The 20233-nt window shown below is 37.2% G+C and overlaps 1 protein-coding gene across 1 annotated transcript in view; it reads right to left on the bottom strand.

Annotated features, from left to right (window-relative positions):
- Positions 1-20233, bottom strand: part of PNPLA8 (patatin like domain 8, phospholipase A2) — a 52542-nt gene that overhangs the window by 25823 nt on the left and 6486 nt on the right. Inside the window, exons 2-5 of the mRNA XM_017889538.1 lie at positions 14474-15612; positions 14182-14331; positions 5714-5865; positions 700-830 (exon numbers count right to left, since the gene is read on the bottom strand). Coding sequence (XP_017745027.1) covers positions 700-830; positions 5714-5865; positions 14182-14331; positions 14474-15529 — 1489 coding nt within the window. The 5' untranslated portion in view covers positions 15530-15612. The remainder of the gene's footprint in view (positions 1-699; positions 831-5713; positions 5866-14181; positions 14332-14473; positions 15613-20233) is intronic.

Genomic DNA, 20233 nt, shown 5'->3' with positions numbered 1-20233 from the left:
AAAAAAGAATTCTTAGTTTTATCAGTGTTAAGTTATAGCCCTTATGATGATAAGATCTCCTGAATCATAGTCTTGGCTTAAATTTAGAGTTGAATTTGGCTTAAATTTCTAGCTATGTCACCCGGGACAAACGACTTTCCTTCTCAGAGCCCCATTTTTTTCAGGTGTAAAATGGGAGTAATAAGAAAAACTAAAATTCATGTCTCTTGTACTGGGTTAACAAATGTAAAGGGATTTACTAGGTCTCAAAAGGATTAAATAAATGTTCAAAAGGATTAAATAATGAAAATAATAATAATTAAAAAATATTTACAAATGTGTTGTTTTACATTAAATTATATATAAGATATGGTAGCTAACTCACGTTTTTTCTAACATCAATAAATTACTTAGTTTTAGTCACAAAATATGGTGTATTTGACAACTCACCAAGTCACTAAGCAATTCTCCTTCAAGTTAGTCCTAGGAACCAATGTAATTAAAGATATTAGGTACTCTTGGATGTCCTTTTAAACAGCTGATTCCATATCTAGCTATAATTGGTAGGACACACTGCCACCTAGTGTGCCTAAATGGCATAATCATGAATAAAAGAGAAAAAAAGGGAGGAGAAAATTTTGGGGTATGGAGAGAGGGCTGGAGGAGGCAAAGGACTATGATCTTAAACATAAGTGCTTAATGTTCTCTTCCTTAATGTACTGCCAGAATGCACCACTTCCATATAATAATAATTACCTGTGCTTACACCACAAATGTAATCAAAGAGCTGATGAACTGGCTTCTGAGTAAGTTCAACTAATTTTCGTAGGGTCTGGAGAGCAACCACGCCCCTATAGAAAAGATTAAAGGCAAAATGACAATTCCTGTTTAAAGAAAAAATAATTTAAGCCGTTGAATAAAACAATCTAAGAATTGCTTTTGTAGTTTATATGCTAACATGAAAATTAATAATATATTTCAGAATCAGTAAAATTGCCTGTCCAAATTTTAGGATTACTTTTGAAAATCTAATATCTAAATGATACAAAACCTACATTTTAAAATGTGCTAGTTTATACTAGTTATCTCTCTCTTGTTTTTTCACTGAACCCATCCTTCTGCAGAACAGTATCTCCTTAAATAAGAATAAATCTGGTCAGGCAGTGGCTCTTTCCTGTAATCCCAGAGCTTTGGGAGGCTGAGGTAAGAGGATCACTTGAGGCCAGGAGTTCAAGACCAGCTGAACAATACAGCGAGACCCCATTTCTACAGAAAAAAAAAGTAAAAAGAAGAAGAAATCTGCCCAAATACACTTCTTAAGAATGCCAAAAACCAATAAACAACTAAATAAGAATACAAAGATATGCCAACATAAAATTGAAAAAAAAAAAAAAAAAACTCTGGAAAACACTTAAAAACTCACTCACTGGTTTTGGAATGCCATACCTTGGTTTCTTCTCTTACTAATATAGTTGGTCACCTATGACTCTATACATTTTTATCTTACATATTTCACCAGTCAGATTTTTTATTTTTTTTTGAGACTGCCCAGGCTGGAGTGCAGTGGCTCACTGGACTCCCTGCAAGCGCCACCTCCTGGGTTCACACCATTCTCCTGCCTCAGCCTCCCAAGTAGCTGGGACTACAGGCATCCGCCACCACACCTGGCTAATTTTTTTATTTTTTTGTTTTTAGAGAGATGGGGTTTCACCGTGTTAGCCAGGATGGTCTCGATCTCCTGACCTCATGATCCGCCCACCTTGTCCTCCCAAAGTGCTAGGATTACAGGCGCGAGCCACGGCGCCTGACCACCAGTCAGATTTTTAAGCTCCCTTTTCTTTATTCATTTTTAAAAACTTTCAATAACTTTAGGATATCCCTCTACATTAATGGTATATTAATTAATGTTGCTGACTTGGCTCATTTCTGAATCCTTGCCAACAGCAGTTAATAGCTTCATGAAGGAACGCGAAACGGTGAAAAAGCTTAGGAGATATAGACCAATTGAGGGTGTACGTACCATGCAAACTCTCATGTGTGTATCATGACAATTTTTAACAGTGGGAGAATACAAAAAAACGATGAAAAGCTCTATTGCCAACACAAGGTAGGGGGTAGGTAAGTCCTGGAACACAAAGGTAGTTAGGCACCAAAAAATTTAGAGTGTCAAATTGTGCCTTGATAATGTTAACAGGAAGTAACTAGAAAATTCTGTAAGATTAAAGTAGAAAACCAAAGATGTTGATCTTTTAAATACAATAAATTATGTGGATTTGAGGAGAGTTAAGAAGATGTCTTATGAAAGAGATACATTATTAATTCAAGGCAAGACGATGAATTAAATGTAATGGATACAATTATTTAACAATGTGACCTCTATTATCACAAAAGGAAATAAAATAGGCACATATATGTTCACAAAGAAAATATTAGAAGAAAATCAAAATACTAAAATAATCTTAGAGTTGTGAGCTATGGTTTTAGGGATTTTTTCTCTCTCAGGTTTTTCTAACTACTCGTATAATCGGGAAAATTAACTATTTAAAATGTTGTGTTCATAAATTCTGAATGAATTTAAATACATATATATTTGCCAAGTTGCCACAGCTGTCTATGCCTACCACTGTAGGTTCTCTTATACTAAAGAAGTAAAAGATAGGGTTTTTTATTTTTTTCTCTCAAGCCCTCATACATTACTGCTTTCCACACAAACCTCTCATTCAGGCTGCTTTCCCATATTCCCCTAAACCAAGTTTTCTCAACAGCAGCACTGCTGACATTCTGGGTTGGATAACCTTTGTTTTGTGGGGCTGTCCTGTACACTGTATCATGTTTAGTCACAACTGTCCTCTTCAAACTAGATGAAAAGTGGCAGTGCCCTAGTTATGACAACCAAAAATGTCTCCAGACACTGCTAAATGTCCTTTAGGGGGCAAAATCACCTCCAGTGGAGAATTACAAATCTAAACCTAACTTCATCCTAACCCACCCCTAGATTTTCCCAAATTACCTCACACTGATTTCCTCCTTATATGACTAATACAACTCTTATTCTACAAGATAAATTATTCATTGGATACAAACTTCTTTTTCATCATGCTTGTCTGACCTTAAACAGACATCTGAATGTTCTTTAATTTTCTTCCTTCCTATCTCTACATAAATATAACTTCTTTAAAAAGAAGTCTTGGTCCTGAGCATTCTTTAAAATAGTACTCTTCCTCTCTATCCCTTTACTTTGCTTTATTTTTCTCCATAGCACCCAGAATAACATATTTTTGTTTTTCTATTTGTTGTCATTTTCCTCCTCTACAATGCAAACACTGTATTGTTTTGTTTGCTTACCGTCCCCAGGATCTAAATCAGTGCTTACAACATAGCAGGCACCCAATATTTGTTAGCTGACTCAATGAATGACACTACCTGTCCCAACTCCCCTGAACTTAATGGCAGAGAGGATTCCTTCTGCTCCTTAGTGAAATGCTCCTACTCATTTAACTGCCATTTTCCTTATTTCTCACCATTTGGAACCAATTCTGTGAACTAGAATAATCTCTCCAGTTATCACTGTATGTATATCACATGAATGACATATACCTTCTTAACATTATTCACTTTCCTAAGAAACATCCTCTAAGATCTTTTAAGACTGTTCTCTCTTCAGTGGGCTTTTGACAACTGAGCACTTCTGTATGGATATAATCTTATATTAAATATGTTCAAGAAAAAAACTGTCTTTCCTCAACACCAATCTGTTGAGATTCCCTACAATTCTGTCCCAGTCACACACAGGTTTACACTTAGAGTGATCTTGACCTATGTCTACCATATCCTGTCTCCATGTTTCTTAAAAGTTACTGGTATTGGCTGGGCGTGGTAGCTCATACCTATAATCCCAGCACTTTGTGAGGCTGAGGTGGGTGGATCACCTGAGGTCAGGAGCTTGAGACCAGAATTGCCAACATGGTGAAACCCCGTCTCTACTAAAAATACAAAAGTAGCCGGGTGTGGTAGTGCATGCCTATAATCCCAGCTACTTGGGAGGCTGCAGCAGGGGAATTAATCACTTGAACCTGGGAGGTGGAGGTTGCAGTGAGCTGAGATGCACTGCATCTCAGTGACTGAGTGCATGTCACTGCACTCCAGCCTGGGCAACAAGAGCAAAACTCCATCTCAAAAAAAGTTACTGGCATGTTTTACCTTCCTCCTGCCTTCCACTGCCACCATCTGAGGTTAGCTTCCTTCTCTCATTTTTTACTCCTTCCTTCATATTGATGTCAAGTATAAAGGACTCGGGTGAATAGAAAACCAAGGAATTTAACAAAAAGATATAGGGTAGTACTTGAACATACACAAGAGTGGTTGGCAAGTTGGGTATACCAAAAAGCAAAATCAGGGAGGTAAGTTAAAGCTAAGAACCATAGGCAGGGCATGTACTATGAATTATGAGGTAGCAGTAGGGATGGCAGGGAACTAGAGAATGTGCTAGAAGATTTTGGGGAAAAGGTTTGAAAAACCAAGCCAAAAAATCTAACCAACAAGTTGGAAAGAACTAGATAAACAAAGACTTGAGTAGGAAGCATGGATGGATTGCCAGTAGTAAAAACAGAGCTTAATAGTGAAATTATCTCCTTCTGAACAAAGAATCAATTTATTTCTTATATAGCACCAGAACTGGCATCTCCAAGTGAAGACATCAGAAGTCAGGAAGTTAATATAGCCTCATTTTGCAACCATCACTTTATCAAGTGACTAGTGGATATATAAGGGTAAGATAAGTGTAATAAAAGAAAGCTGGCTGGGGGCGGTGGCTCATGCCTGTAATCCCAGCACTTTGGGGGGCTGAGGCAGGTGGTTTATCTGAGGTCAGGAGTTCAAGACCAGCCTAGACAACATGGTGAAACCACGTCTCTACTAACAATACAAAAAATTAGCCAGGCATGGTGGGCGGACACCTATAATCCCAGCTACTTGGGAGGCTGAGACAGGAGAATTGCTTGAACTTGGGAGGCAGAGGTGGCAGTGATATGAGATCGCGCCACTGCACTCCAGCCTGGGTGACAGAGCAAGACTCTGTCTCCAAAAAAATAAAATAAAATAATAAAAGACAGCTAAAATTATAAAACACTGTCAAGATTTTATGAGAATAATGGTTGATAAGCTTCTAAACTACCAAAAAGGTCTAAAAGGCCAAATATAAAATAGAAATATTAAAATAAAATAAAATAAAATATGAAAATATAAATACTAAATCAAACCAAAGAATTGAAGTATATGTCAGAGTAGCACTTAATTAAAATAATTTCATGTTTTATTTAAAAAATTTGATTTTATAATGATGTATCAAATCATTTTTTTTAATTCCTAAAGCTGAATTGAATCTGTAGTTTTTAAGAACCATGTTCCAGCTGTGTGTGGTGGCTCGCGCCTATAATCCTAGCACTTTGGGAGGCCAAGCCAGGCAGATCACCTGACGTTAGGTGTTCAAGACCAGCCTGGCCAACATGGTGAAACTCCATCTCTACTAAAACTACAAAAATTAGCTGGGTGTGGTAGCGGGAGCCTGTAATCACAGCTACTTGAGAGGGTGAGGCAGGAGAATCACTTGAACCTGGGAGGCGGAGGTTGCAATGAGCTGAGATTGTGCCACTGCATTCCAGCCTGGGCAACAGAGGGAAACTCCATCTCAAAAAAAAAAAGAAAAAAGAAAAAAGAATCATGTTCCTAGCCTTACCTTGTTCCTCCACCATCAATTGAGAGAATTCGGATTCCTCTCCCTTTCACTGGATCGACGTAGCCAATTAGGGCCAAAATTTCTCTAACTGCAGCCTGAAGAGTTTCATCCTTAGTTTGTCTCAGTCGTAATAAATATGGAATAATTCTTTCCTATATTGAGAGAAAATATACTTTGTTGCTTTTTTCAAATCAAGACTGAAAATGTATGATTATTATTAACCAATACATGCAGTTCATCACATGACAATCAAGGTGACAGTGTTCATTACTTTCTCAGTAATCTTATAAGACAGATTAGTTTTTGATATATTAATGTCAATTATCTAGATTATATTTGTTTTAATACTGGGACAAAAACTAACCTCTATTCAAATATTTTCATTAAAAGGTGTAATACTTAACTAGAGAAAATATAATTTATTTAATTATAGAAATTCACAAAGTATTACAACAAAAGGTTAACATTATAAATTTTGTATAATATTTTGTCCAAATCCTGAGATTAAGAGTCTAAAACTGATTCACAGTAACTACTAGAAGTTAAACTGTTATTAAAAAGAAATAATGAACCATCTTGTATACATTGCATATGGGATTCAAGGGTGCCTCATAAAGGAATAGGAACAAATGTTAACAAGTTAGACTGAGGTAAGAAGGTAAAAGTAGGCTACTACAATTAAATAATCAGTTTAAATAAACCTGAGACAAGATTCTAAGCACTCAACATCATATTGTTGATCACAGACAAGAGCTTAAATCCTAGAGTTCTATGTTGCTTACCAAAGATTCTCTAGCTTCCGTACACAGAAGCATCTTACATAGTCAGTACCCCAGGTTTAATGGAATGGCTGAGTGGCAGCTATAATTCTGCTGTGTAACTTTCTGTAAATCAAATAATTTTCCTAGGTATCACTCATTTTGTTTCCTTTTTATGATCAATCAATCTGAAATACTCTAAATTCTTTCTCAATATTTTTTCCCCTAATGTTGAGCTGGGAGGCCCCACTAGAGGAACTTGAGCAATGGTGGAGAATAATGCAAATTTCCAGTTCCGGTTAAGATGAAACACTGTGTTAGAGATCAATGCTCACATCAAGAACAAGAAAATCTTGATGAAATACAAGAAAAGCACCATCTGTTTAAAGGCATCAGACAGAGAGCTGCTGAAGCAACAAGAACAGATGGAGCCAAGAATCTGGAGAAGGAGTAATTGCTAGGAAGTGAGCTGGAAAACTATAGCTTTTCTTCCCTTGAGGCATTTGCTGATTCCAGGAAAAAGTAAAGGACGAAAAAATTGAGTCTGAATCAGACAGAGGGCCCCAAATAAACAACAGAGAAACCAGCTGATCACTTAGCATCTAAGGGGTTTGGAGTGAAAAAAATAGAAGACCTGAAGGGCTTCAAACACATGGCTGGCTTTACCTCAAGACATCTGCTGAATTCTAAAATCAGGAGGTGTGAAAGGCGAAAGGTAAGCTGAAGACCTCTGAAAATCAGAGTGGAAGGCTTTGTATTCTTGAGATTTTAGGACCCAATGAGGTGGTGGTTAAGTGAACACACCAGGCTCTCAACTGAAAGCCCTGGAAGAATATACCCTAAAATCAGGGCAAAAGAGAGGTCTTACCCAAACTGTAATACAGCCTTGATCCAGATTTGACCCTAACTCAATTAAGGCTATCTGTGCTCCACTCAAATGCCAACAGAAGAACAAACGCTGCAAAAATATATAATTTGATATAATCTACAGCCTATGCAATTTTTAAAATTTACAATGTCCAGCGTCCAGAAAACTATAAAGCATGTGAATCCAGTACCGAATGACAAAAACCAAGAATTGATGTTCATATTAGAATAACCACAAAAAGATGTCATGGCTTGGAAACTCAACAAAGACCCAATTCACCCTAAATTGTTCCATATATTCACTGCAATCCCACCATGTTTTTCTCTTTTAAAATTTTTTTTGTAGATAAGCTGATTCTAAAATTCATATAGAAATATAACATGTCAAGAATAGTCAAGCCAACAATATTAAGAAGAACAAGGTTGGAGGATTTATACTACCTAATATTAAGTTTATAAGCTGCAAAAATTTAGCCAGTGCACTATTAGAGCAACAATAGACAAATATACCAGTGGAATAAAATACTGTATCTGGTCGGGCATGGTGACTCCCACCTGTAATCCCAGCACTTTAGGAAGCCGAGGTGGGTGCATCACCTGAGGTCGGGAGTTCAAGACCAGCCTGACCAACATGGAGAAAACTGTCTCTACTAAAAATACAAAATTAGCTGGGCATAGTGGTGCATGCCTGTAATCCCAGGTACTAGGGAGGCTGAGGCAACAGAATCGTTTGAACCTGGGAGGCAGAGGTTGTGGTGAGCCGAGATCGCGCCACTGCACTCCAGGCTGGGCAACAAGAGCGAAACTCCATTTCTAAAAATAAATAAATAAAAAATACTGTGTCTAGAAACAGATCCATATATACATCTCATTTATGATAAAGGTCTTTCCAATAAATGGTGCTGAGTCAACTGGATAAGTGTATTTTTTAAAAGTCAGGACTTCTGCCACACACCACACAACCAAATCTATTCTAGATGAATAGTAGATATAAGAGTAAAAGGCAAAGCAAGGTTTCAGAAGAAAACACAGGAAAATTTATATATATATATATATTTTTTGAGACAGAATCTTGCTCTGTCTGTCACCAGGCTGGAGTGCAGTGGCGCCATCTTGGCTCACTGCAACCTTCACCTCCTGGGTTCAAGCCATTCTCCTGACTCAGCCTCCCAAGCCCCTGGGACTACAGGTGCACACCACCAAGCCCAGCTAATTTTTGTATTTTTAGTAGAGATGAGGTTTCACCATGTTGGCCAGGATGGTCTTGATCTCTTGACCTCGTGATCCGCCCACCTCAGCCGCCTACCTCAGCCTCCCACAGTGCTAGGATTACAGGCCTGAGCCACGGCGCCTGGCCAAAAATACTTTTATGACTTTAGGATAGGCAAAGATTTCTTAAACAGGACACAAAATACTAACCATAAAGAAAAGTATTGGCTGGGTGTGGTGGTTCACGCCTCTAAACCCAGCACTTTGGGAGGTGGAGACAGGCGGATCATGAGGTCAGGAGATCAAGACCACCCTGGCTAACACGGTGAAACCCGTCGCTACTAAAAGAATGCAAAAAAATTAGCCGGGCGTGGTGGTGGGCGCCTGTAGTCCCAGCTACTCGGGAGGCTGAGGCAGAAGAATGGCGTGAACCTGGGAGGCGGAGCTTGCAGTGCGCCCAGATTGCGCCATTGCACTCTAGTCTGGGCGACAGGGCGAGACTCCATCTCAAAAAAAAAAAAATTATAGATTAGAAAAAATTAAGAATATCTGTTTATCAAAAAACACAAGAGTGAAAAGGTCAGCCATAGAATAGGAGAACATATTTGTAAGACATACATATACACACCACACATGACAAGTGAGTTACAACCATAATATACTTTTTAAATTCTACAAATAATGAAGAAAAAGTTGGTCAACCCAATGGAAGAATAGGCAAGATCTGGAATAGGTACTTCACAAGGAAGCATCAACATGGCCAATAAACCATGGAAAAGATGCTGAATGTCATAGCTATCAATGAAATAAAAAATTAAAACCACAATTTAATATCACTTAACACCCAAAAAACCTGCTCAAACTGAAAAGGGTGCGGTGGCTCATGGCTGTAATCCCAACACTTTGGGAGGCCAAGGCAGGCAGATTACTTGACGTCAGGTGTTCAAGACCAGCCTGACCAACATGTGAAACCCCGTCTCTACTAAAAAACCAAAAATTAGCTGGGTGTGGTGGCGGGTGCCTGTAATCCCAGCTACTCGGGAGGCTGAGGCAGGAGAATTGCTTGAACCCAGGAGGCGGAGGTTGCAGCAAGCCGAGATCGCACCACTGCACTCCAGCCTGGACGACAGAGCAACACTCAAGTCTCAAAAAAAGATTACAAAATAAAGTGTTGGAGAGAAAGTAGAACACAGAGGCCTCATATAATTCTGGTGAAAGAATAAATTGGCACCAGCACTAAGCAAAACCATTTGGCAGTATCTACTAATGATACAAATATGCTCACTCTGTGAGCAGCAATAGTACTCTTAGGTATATACCCCAAAGAAACGAAGACCTATATTTTCCAAAACATATAACCCAGAGGTACTACTCCTAATAATATTCCCAAACTGCAAACCATCCAAATGTCTAGCAGTAGAGGGAAAAATGAAAAGTATACCCAACAATATAGAAGGTTCTCACAAACATAATATGGAGTGAAAAAAAAAACCAGACATGTAAGAACACATGCTTATCATTCATATAACATGCAAAAAGAGGCACAACTAAATTATGCTGCTAGAATTCTGAAAAACTGATCAACCTTTTTGGGGACAGTGTTTGGAGTGTTCATAAGATTGTTTCTCATTCAGGGTAGTGGTTATATAGATGTATTTCATGTGTGAAAAATCATGGAGCTGTAAACTTATGATTTGTGCTGTTTTCTATATATAACATTTTATAAAAGCTTTTAATAAACCCAAAGGATGTATGAATCCTTGTGACAAATTCAGCATTTTAAAACAGAGAGGGGTTGAAAATAGATCATAGAAACAGGCTGGGTGAGGCCGGGAGCAGTGGCTCACACCTGTAAACCCAGCACTTTGGGAGACCAAGGCAGGTGGATCATCTGAGGTCAGGAGATCGAGACCAGCCTGGCCAACATGGTGAAACCCTGTCTCTACTAAAAATGCAAAACTTAGCCGAGCATGGTGGCGGGCACTTGTAGTCCCAGCTACTTGGGAGGTTGAGGCAGGAGAATCCCTTGAACCCAGGAGGCGGAGGTTGCAGTGAGCCGAGATCGCACCACTGCACTCCAGCCTGGCGACAGAGCGAGACTCCATCAAAAAAAAAAAAAAAAAAGAAAAGAAAGAAAGAAAAGAAAAGAAAAGAAGAGAGAGAGAGAGAGAGAGAGAGAGAGAGGCTGGGTGAGGTGGCTTATACCTATAATCTCAGTACTGTGGGCAAAGCAGGCAGATTGCCTGAGCCCAAGAATTCGAGGCCAACCTGGGCAACATGGTGAGACCCTCTGTCTACAAAAAATACAAAAATTAGTTGGGTGTGGTGGCGCATGCCTGTGGTCCCAGCTACTCAGGAGGCTGAGCTGGCCTGAACCTGGGAGGCAGAAGTTGCAGTGAGTGAAGACTGTGGCACTGCATTCCAGCCTGGGTGACAGAGACTCTGTTTCCCAAAAAAAGAAAAAGAAACACATTTAACTTAGAAAAACAAGGAGTCCATAATATTATTTCAAAGGTGCAAAAAAATTCATTTAATCACTGAGGCAGCTATTAAAGCAACACCTTATTTTGAAAACTGGTAACTAAATACAAGGAAATTAAGCATTTCTCTTTCCTTTCCTGTAAAATTTGCCTTTGAGAATACCCAAATAGCTTCAGTTGATGAAGGAAGGCTATACTTTACAGAAGAATATCAATTATAATGTAGGAGTAACAGAATTAGACATTGGTCATTTTGCAACTCTAATGAAATTATTAGTTCTGGAAATGATTAGGTTAATGGTTGATGAGATAATACTACTAGCACAACTGTCCAATGGGAAGCAGATTTTCATCACCTTAACCCAGTGGTCATCCTTAGCATTACTAATGGTTGTTCAACTAATTGTCATGTGTGTCTTGATGTGATGCATTATAAGGCACATGACACTACCTACAATGTGCTCTAACGACAAAATGTTTAACTCAATCAAGCCATTATATTTAAATTCCAATGTTCAGGAAATGAAAAGGAAAGAGGAACACTTCAAGTAACATTGAGAAAGAAGGCAAGTACATCCAGAAAGTGAGTCATTCTGCCTGTTAACCAGCCTGATGTCTTGAATTAAGTCAGTTTTAAAGGTGCAGGTGAAGAAGGTGTGGCTGAAGGACTGCATTATATTTTAAGTGACTTGGAGAAATAGTTAGATGCAATGTGTGATCTAGACTGGGCCCCCATTTGGATCTAATCAGTTACGTAAAGAACATTTTCAAACTGGGTATAGGATAAAGGAACATTTACTGATATAGAAAGGTATACATTATATGCTAAAAAACCAGATTATAAAACAACATATACAGAATGGGTTTATTTTGGTATATATGTGCATAGAATAAATTCTGAAGGAATACTGTGGCAGACATTACTAATGTTCACCAACACCCAGTTTGCTTCCCCTTCCAAGCATACAGAAGGTTGTAGTTTTCAGGCCCATGCAATCAGAAAGGATAAACAGACTGTGAGTAGAAGAAACCTGTGGCAACTTCTGCTGAAATATTCTTTCCTTGCCATAGAAATCATAGAGGAAGACTTAATTAAAATACAGACAACAGGACAGGATCTAAGTAACCACCACACAGAGGTTCACTGTGCCAAAGAGTCACCCAAATTCACAGTTGACTTTGCATGAGCCAGAAATAAAACTGTTTTGTTAAGTCACTGAGATTTTGGTGTTGTTTGCTATTAGAGCTTAAGCCAGCTTAATCCAATGAACACAAATAAACTCTAATACATTACAGTGGCAATCTGAGGGTAGTAAACATATATTATTTTTACTTTCTTATATTTTCTTTCTTCTGATTTCCTACGATGCTTTGTGCTGCCTTCTTTCTAAATAGTCAAAGTTCTTTTTTTAATTAAAAAACATAATGAAAGGAGACCACCTTCATCACAAACAGTGAAAAAAATTATCACAGACAATTCCCTAAATGTAACTGCCATAAATGTAGCACACAAAATAAGTAACTCATTTTTTTAGAGCATTACATATCAGACATAATTCACTGTATTTAGCTACCATAAGTATGGGAGACACATAAAAAAGTGAAATTCATACAGATGTTTTATAAAAATTCTATCATTTTCAAAAGCTCAACTCTTGATAATAACAAAAAGTTTAGCTGCAAAAGTTCACACTAGAGCATACATGCCGACATGTTTTATGCAATTTGTCCAGTTCACTGTTTTTCAGATGATTATTTAAGGGAAGGGTGACGAGTTTTTTCAGACTATCTAGACTTTTATTCATAATTGATCTGGATATACATTCCTATCACATTTGTTCATAGTATTGAAAGGTCCTTAGATTTGGGATTAGTTATGCAAGATAAAAGAATGCTCAGAGTTTCAATTAGCAAGACGATTTAATAATAAACTACAACTGAAAACTACTCAGAAATCCATCAGTAGTACAACTGGCCTTGTAAAAGAGGTTGAAGTGAGCCCCCCTGCCCTTGTGCTATGTAAGTAGGCCATGAGAAGCTGCTGTTTAGGAGGAAAGGGACTCTCATCAAATTGTTGGTGCCTTGATTTTGGACTGCCCAGTTCTCATTTTGAACTATGAGAAATAAGTTTCTGTTGTTTATAAATTACCCAGGCTAAGGTATTTTATTATGACAGCCCAAATGGACTAAGTCGGTATGTAATTCTATTTAAAAACTTTTGCTTTCAGTATATCACTGAAATGTGAAATATACTTAAAAGCATATGTATATTTGAGAATCTTATCTTTTATGTAAAAGATTATATAAATATAAAATATAATCCTAAATTGTAGGACCATAAAATACTGAAGCTACCTATAATAATGTATGTGTTATACAATACACAATTAAGGATGGGTACATTATTCAAAGACAATTCTTCGGCAAGATAATTGTTAAAAAGTCAAATAAATATGATCTAAATTAAAACAATTTTCTGAATGGCAAGATAAAATAAGCACTAAGAGATTTCTAATGAAATTTAAGCAATAACTATCATATTTTCAAATTTTCATGAAACATTACAAATAATCTTAATAATATAGATGTAAAGTGACTCAATCACATTGGTCATATTTTACAGTACTTCTTTGAAAACAGTCCATATAAATGGGTCTAAATTATCCTCATTATTTTACAATTGAAAAAACTGAGGCAAAGAAAAGCTCATTGTTTTACTTAATATAATTACTAATTCAATTATGAGTAAGGTCATTAAAATTTTTAGACTTTCAAATATGAAAGGACCATGAAATAAAAACAGCCTTACATATGAATTATGTCTCCTAGCTTAAAAGAATAGTTACATAGTATAAATATTTACATTGCTCTGAAGAAAAATCTGGCAGCTGTTATGCAATTCAACTAATACACTGATTATTTTCTATTTTATAAATGTTAATTTCATGTATACATATTGGTGCTAACAAAATAAAATGATTAGCATAATGTATGTCACAAAATAAATAGGATAATTACTGAATATACATCACATGTATAATAAAAACCACAAAATTCAAATAGAAAAATGAATGGCTTTGCCTTTTCCATTTTAGAAGAATTTTTTAGTATTTTTATTCCAAGACAAAACCAGATTAAATAAATTAGAAATTACCTTGACAGCCACTCCTTTTCCTTCAGGAAATTCTAGAAGATGAAAAGTCAGTTCTTCAACCCTAGTAATGCAGAGTTTTGGGTCAGTTGTTCTTCTTAATGCCTGAACTAATGCCCGGGTCCTGTTATCAATACTCACCCTTGCGATAATCTACAAAGACATATTAAATATATATGATTAGAATACAAAACTGCTCTAAAGAACAATTCCAGTTTCTTAGTTCTCATTAGGAAATAAAACTTACAAATTTGACAAAAAGTAATAGAACCAAAAAGCACACTGAACAACTTGCCTTTTCTCGCTGAAGAGATAAACGCTTTTTCTCCTCTGCATTTCTGTCTCTGCTCACAGCCTGATCAGTTTTAGCAGGCTCTTCCTGTTCTTCTGACTGACTCTTAGAATCATACTTTAATTTGGGGACAAGTCCGCCAATATAACCACCTACTAAAGCTTGTACACCTTCCGTGGGACGAGAAAGTAAGTTAGCAATACTTTGTTTAGTTGAAATTGGAAGAACATCAGGTATCGCAGAAGGACTTGCAGGCTTGTCCACAGTATCTAAAGATTCTGAGCCTGGCTTGTAAGCCAGGATGCCAGGATCTGGAGAACTTAACTTCCCCTCTTCTACCTTTTTATCTTCAAGTTTTGATTTGTCCTGGAAATGTTCATTTTCCTTTTCTTGAGACATTTTTTCCTTACGTTTGAAGTATGAGTTAATATGATTTGATAAAAAGTAGAATGACTCTCCAAATTTTGTGGTTATAATATTTGTGTAATGAAAAAGACTGCGTTTACCTCTATTTTCTTCTTTGTCTATAATGTGACTTTTGTCTTCTGGAAAAGCACTCTTTTCTGCTGATTTGTCACTATATTTTTTCAGAGATTTGATGGCTTGTTTAATGTTTTTCTGTTTTAACCAGCCACTATCTGATACTTTTCTTAATATTTGGGAACTTGGCTTAAATTGAGCTAAACGTGAAATCATTTCATTTCGATTGCCAAAAATAGCCTTTGAAACAGAGTTCAAAGTACTTTTAATACGGGACTTACAAATGTTCACTTTTGTAAGTCCCTTGGGAGCAGAAGTGCTAAGTTTCAAAATTCCAATATGTAAACCATGGTTGCTTGGAGAGTAACAGTGCTTACTGCAAGAATGTGCTTCGCTTTTGGTCCATTTACATCTTATTATGTTTGTATGAAAACCTCTTTGTAGACTGATGTGGCTTATCCTCCAGCAATGCTTAGGTGAGAACAAGAAATGCAGTTGCTTGCTTCTCTGCTTCCCACAAACACTTCTTGCATTACAAAGGAGGTAAATATATATATCTACAGTCAGATTAATAGACATAACTTAAAAATCATTTATTTTCTATGACATTCTCTCACTTCTTGAGTGCTTCATTTAAGAAATGCCATAATTCATGGTCTTACCTGAAATGGCAAGAAAAAGAAAATTAGAATTCACGTGAAAAATTGAAATTGGGTATAATAGAAAATACAAGACTATTTGGACTAAATTCAGCAAGCTGTATCAAAAAAAGCAGATAAAATATTGCCATTATAGCTGATAGAAAATTCATTTTTAAGCTAATATAAAATAATTCACTTTCAGTACAGAGGTAAATAAAAAAAGAAAATGAGGACTAGAATGTTTAGGGAAAAGAACTAATTTAGAGAAGTTTCCCAATAGGTAAGTTTTCCTACAACACATAATTTAATATGCAATTTAGATACTCCGCTTTTTTTTCCCCCCTTCCTCACTGTTAAATTCTGGACTACTTTATGTGACACTAGACTTGAAGACACTATTCCTTGAAGAAAAAGGTCAGGTCTTATACATTATTCATTGCAAACGATTTATAGAATACTTAATCTATACCAGACATGGTGCTAGATGTTGAAGTCACACAGTTACAGGATATGAAAGAACTTCCAGTCTAGAGCTGCTAATAGCCATGTGAAAAAGATTTCACTACCTAAGTAATAAGTGCTCATTAAATCAAGTAAGTCAGGCTAGAAGAAACTACAGCATCTAACATAGAAGGGGTTCTTAACTACTATATAAAAAGAATACATACAAATAAGAAAAGAATAATCCAATTTAAAAATGTGGTATTGGTAAAAGAAAAGACAAATAGATCAATGGAACAGAATAAAGAATCCAGAAACAGACCCAATTAAATACAGTTAATTGATCTTTCACAAAAAAGCAAAGGTAATACAATGGAGCAAAAACAGTCTTCTTAACAAATGACAACTGGACATCCACATGCAAATTAATCTAGACACAGACTTTATACCTATCAAAAAAATTAACTCAAAACAGATCACAGATCTAAATGTAAAATGCAAATGTATAAAACTAGAATGTAACATGGGAGAAAACTTAGATGACCTTAGGAATGGCAATGACTTTGAGACAATATCAAATGCATGATCCATGAAAGAAAAAATTGATAAGGTGGACTTCATTAATATTAAAAACTTCTGGCCAGGCGTGGTGGCTCACACCCGTAATCCCAGCACTTTGGGAGGCTGAGGCAGGCAGATCACGAGGTCAGGAGTTCAAGACCAGCCTGGTTAGCATGGTGAAACCCCGTCTCTACTAAAAATACAAAAAATAAGCTGGGCATGGTGGTGCACGTCTGTAATCTCAGCTACTCGGGAGGCTGAGGCAGGAGAATCACTGAATCCAGGAGGCAGAGGTTGCAGCAAGCCAAGATCGTGCCACTGCACTCCAGCCTGGGCAATAAGAGCCAGGCTTTGTCTCAAAACAAAACAAAACAAAAAAAACCTTCTGCTCTGTGAAGGTCAATGTCAAGAGAATAAGACAATGAGGCAGAAATTGGGAAAAAATATTTTCAACAGACATATCTGATAAAGACCTGTCATCCATAATATTTAAAGAACTCTTAAAGCTCAACAATAAGAAAACAAACTCAATTACAAATGTGCCAAAGGCCGTAACAGACACCTCATCAAAGGAGATATATAGAAACAAATAAACATATGAGAAGTTGTACCACATCATATGTCATCAGGAAAATGCAAACTAAAATAACCATGATACTACGACATACCTATTAGACTGGCCAGAATACAGAACACTGAGAACACTAAATGCTGGTGAGGATGTAAAGCAAAAGGAACTCTTACTCATTGCTGAAGAAACACAAAACGGTACAGTCACTCTGAAAGACAGTTCGGTAGTTTCTTGCAAAATTAAACATACTCTTAACATATGACTCAGCAATGGTACTCCTTGATATTTACCCAAAGGAGCTGAGACTATGTGCATAATAAAATCTGCACATGGATGTTTATAGAACCCTTATTCATAATTGCCAAAATTTCAAAACAACAAGATGTATTTTAGTAAGTGAATGGATAACCTGTGGCATATCAATATATGGTATGTGTAGACAATGGAAAATTGTTCAGTGCTACAAAGACATGAGCTATCAAGCCATAAAAAGACTGCAAGAAACCTGAAATGCATATTGCTAAGTGAAAACAGCCAATCTGAAAAAGGCTACATACTGTGTCTTAGTCTGTTCAGGCTCCTGCAACGAAATCCCATAAACTGGGGAGCTTACATATGGGAGATACCCCATATATAAAATGGGGTATCTGTGTGTGTTTTATAGAGACAGGGTCTCACTCTGTCACCCAGGCTGCAGTGCAGTGGCATGCATGATCATAGCTCACTACCTCCTTGAACTCCTGGACTCATGCAAGCCACCTGCCTCAGCCTCCCAAGTAGCGGGGACTATAGGTACACATGCCTGGCTTAGGTAGCTTATAAACAATAGAAATTTATTTCTCACAAAATTTCCCACAGTTCTGGAGACTGGGAAGTCCAAGATCAGTATTAGCAGATTTGGTATCTGCTGAAGGCCCACTTACTGGTTCACAGATGGCTGTCTTCTTACTGTGTCCTCACATGGTAGAAGGTACTAACTAGCTCTATGGGTTGTCTTTTAGAAGGGCAGTAATCCCATTCCTAAGGACTACACTCTCCTGACCTAATCACCTCCCAAAGACCTACCTCTTAATACCATCACCTTAGCGGTTATGATTTCCACATGAATTTTGAGAGGCACAAACATTCAGACCATAGAAATATGATTCCAGCTGTATAACACTCTAGAAAGGCAAAACTATGAAGACAGTAAAAAGATCAGTGGTTGCCAAAAGCAGAGTATAGAAGGAATACTATATTCCTTCTAGGGATAGGACAGTATCCTATCCCTAGGTAGGTAGGGGACAGAGGACAGTATTTTACTGCCCTAAAATCTTCTGTATAGTATCATAATAATGGATAAATATAATTAAACATTTGTTTAAACCCAAAGAATGTACACCACCAAGAATGAACCTAAATGTACCCTATGAACTTGGGGGACTGTGTGTGAATGCAGGCTCATCAATTATAATACCTGTACCACTCTGGTGGGTGATGCCAATAATGGAGGTGGCTATGCGTGTACTGGGGTAGGGGGTTTATGGAAATGTCTGTACCTTCCTCTCAATTTTCCTGTGAACCTAAAAACTGTTCTAAAAAAAGTCTTTTTTTAAAAAAGCCATCTGCAGTTCTATATATGCTATACACACATGAACATTTATATATATACACACACACATATATTAAAAAATTAAAAAATGAAAATCTACATATGTAGTTGAAATCTTATGGGCACACATATACATACACAAACTGATTCTGAAAGGATAAGCATCTGTTTATTCTTATGACCTAAGGCATGGGGCCAAAAGGGAATGAGAACGGTTTTACTTTTACTTTTCTGCTGTCTGAATTATTTATAATGAGGTTTTATTTTGTAATTAGAAAAAGCAAAATATTTAAAGCACTGTAACAGAAGGCATCATGTGAATGAAAGACAAAGTGAGATAAAATCAAGGGAAGTTTTTTTTTAAAAAAAAAGAGGTTAAAAACTGGCCAAAGTTAAAAAGGAATTCATCATGTATAAAGATGAGAAGGAAAGGAGAGAATTCTAAATAATGGTAAACAAAACAAACACAGCCAGGAGTTTGAGACCAGCCCAGGTAAATGGTGAAACCTTGTCTCAAAAAATAATAATAAAACAAATTAGCTGGGCATGGTGGCACACGCCTGTAGTCCTAGCTACTCAGGAGGCTGAGGTGGGAGGATTACTTGAGCCCAGGAGTCTGAGGCTGCAGTGAGCCACAGAGACCCCATCTCTAAAACAAACAAAACTACACACAGAGGCAAACAGAAGAAAGCATGGAAGAAAGCATATATAGTATGTGCAGAGATTACATGTAGTCTAGTTTTACTGCAGGACCTAGAGAGATTGAGAGAGAGGTAGATGACGCTGAGAAAGATGGAACTGAGAACCTATTCCAATTGTCCAGAAGGTAACAGCCTGAAGTAAAATCCTTCCTTCTAAATTGCATGTGCCATTTAGAATTTTATATGGAAGAGAGAGAAAAAAAGCAAAGCCTGTCTTGTCTTCCAGGCTGAAGGAGCCCAGGGAATTCTACCACAAAATATGGCTGCCTGGTATAAGTATTTTGAAGTAAAGCCCCATCAGAGATCAACAGATGCTAGAAGAGACTTTTCCCCTATCTACAAAAAGACCAGACAGATTCCCCAAGGAGAATAATTGTTTTCCCCTCTCCCCCTCAGGGAGAGGGGAAAACAATTTTATTATCTGCTGCAGAAAAGAAGACTGGAAGACTGAAGAATGTAACCACACCCAAATGACACTCTGACAAGATAAAGTCTGTCTCTTAGGCTCATTCAGTTTTCAGAGAGAATACAAGTTCATCTCTGTCCTTCCAACCCCCCGTCCATTCCTTCGCCCTAGTAATCAGTTACTGCTGCTTAACAGAATTACCTCTATTCCCCATCTTTCCTTCCCCTCTGAAAACAGCTATGTTAAGTATGTGGGCCCCACTGGGATATTTAAGTAATCACTGCGATTCTCAGCTGTGCACATTAATAAATTTGTATGCCATTTCTCTTAGTAATCTGTTTCTGTCAGCTGATTTTCAGCAAACTGGCAGA

This window comes from Rhinopithecus bieti, unplaced genomic scaffold (genome assembly GCF_001698545.2).
Source record: "Rhinopithecus bieti isolate Rb0 unplaced genomic scaffold, ASM169854v2 scaffold_18688, whole genome shotgun sequence".
In the NCBI taxonomy this organism is placed as follows: domain Eukaryota; kingdom Metazoa; phylum Chordata; class Mammalia; order Primates; family Cercopithecidae; genus Rhinopithecus; species Rhinopithecus bieti.
This window is presented reverse-complemented; position numbering and strand designations above follow the sequence as displayed.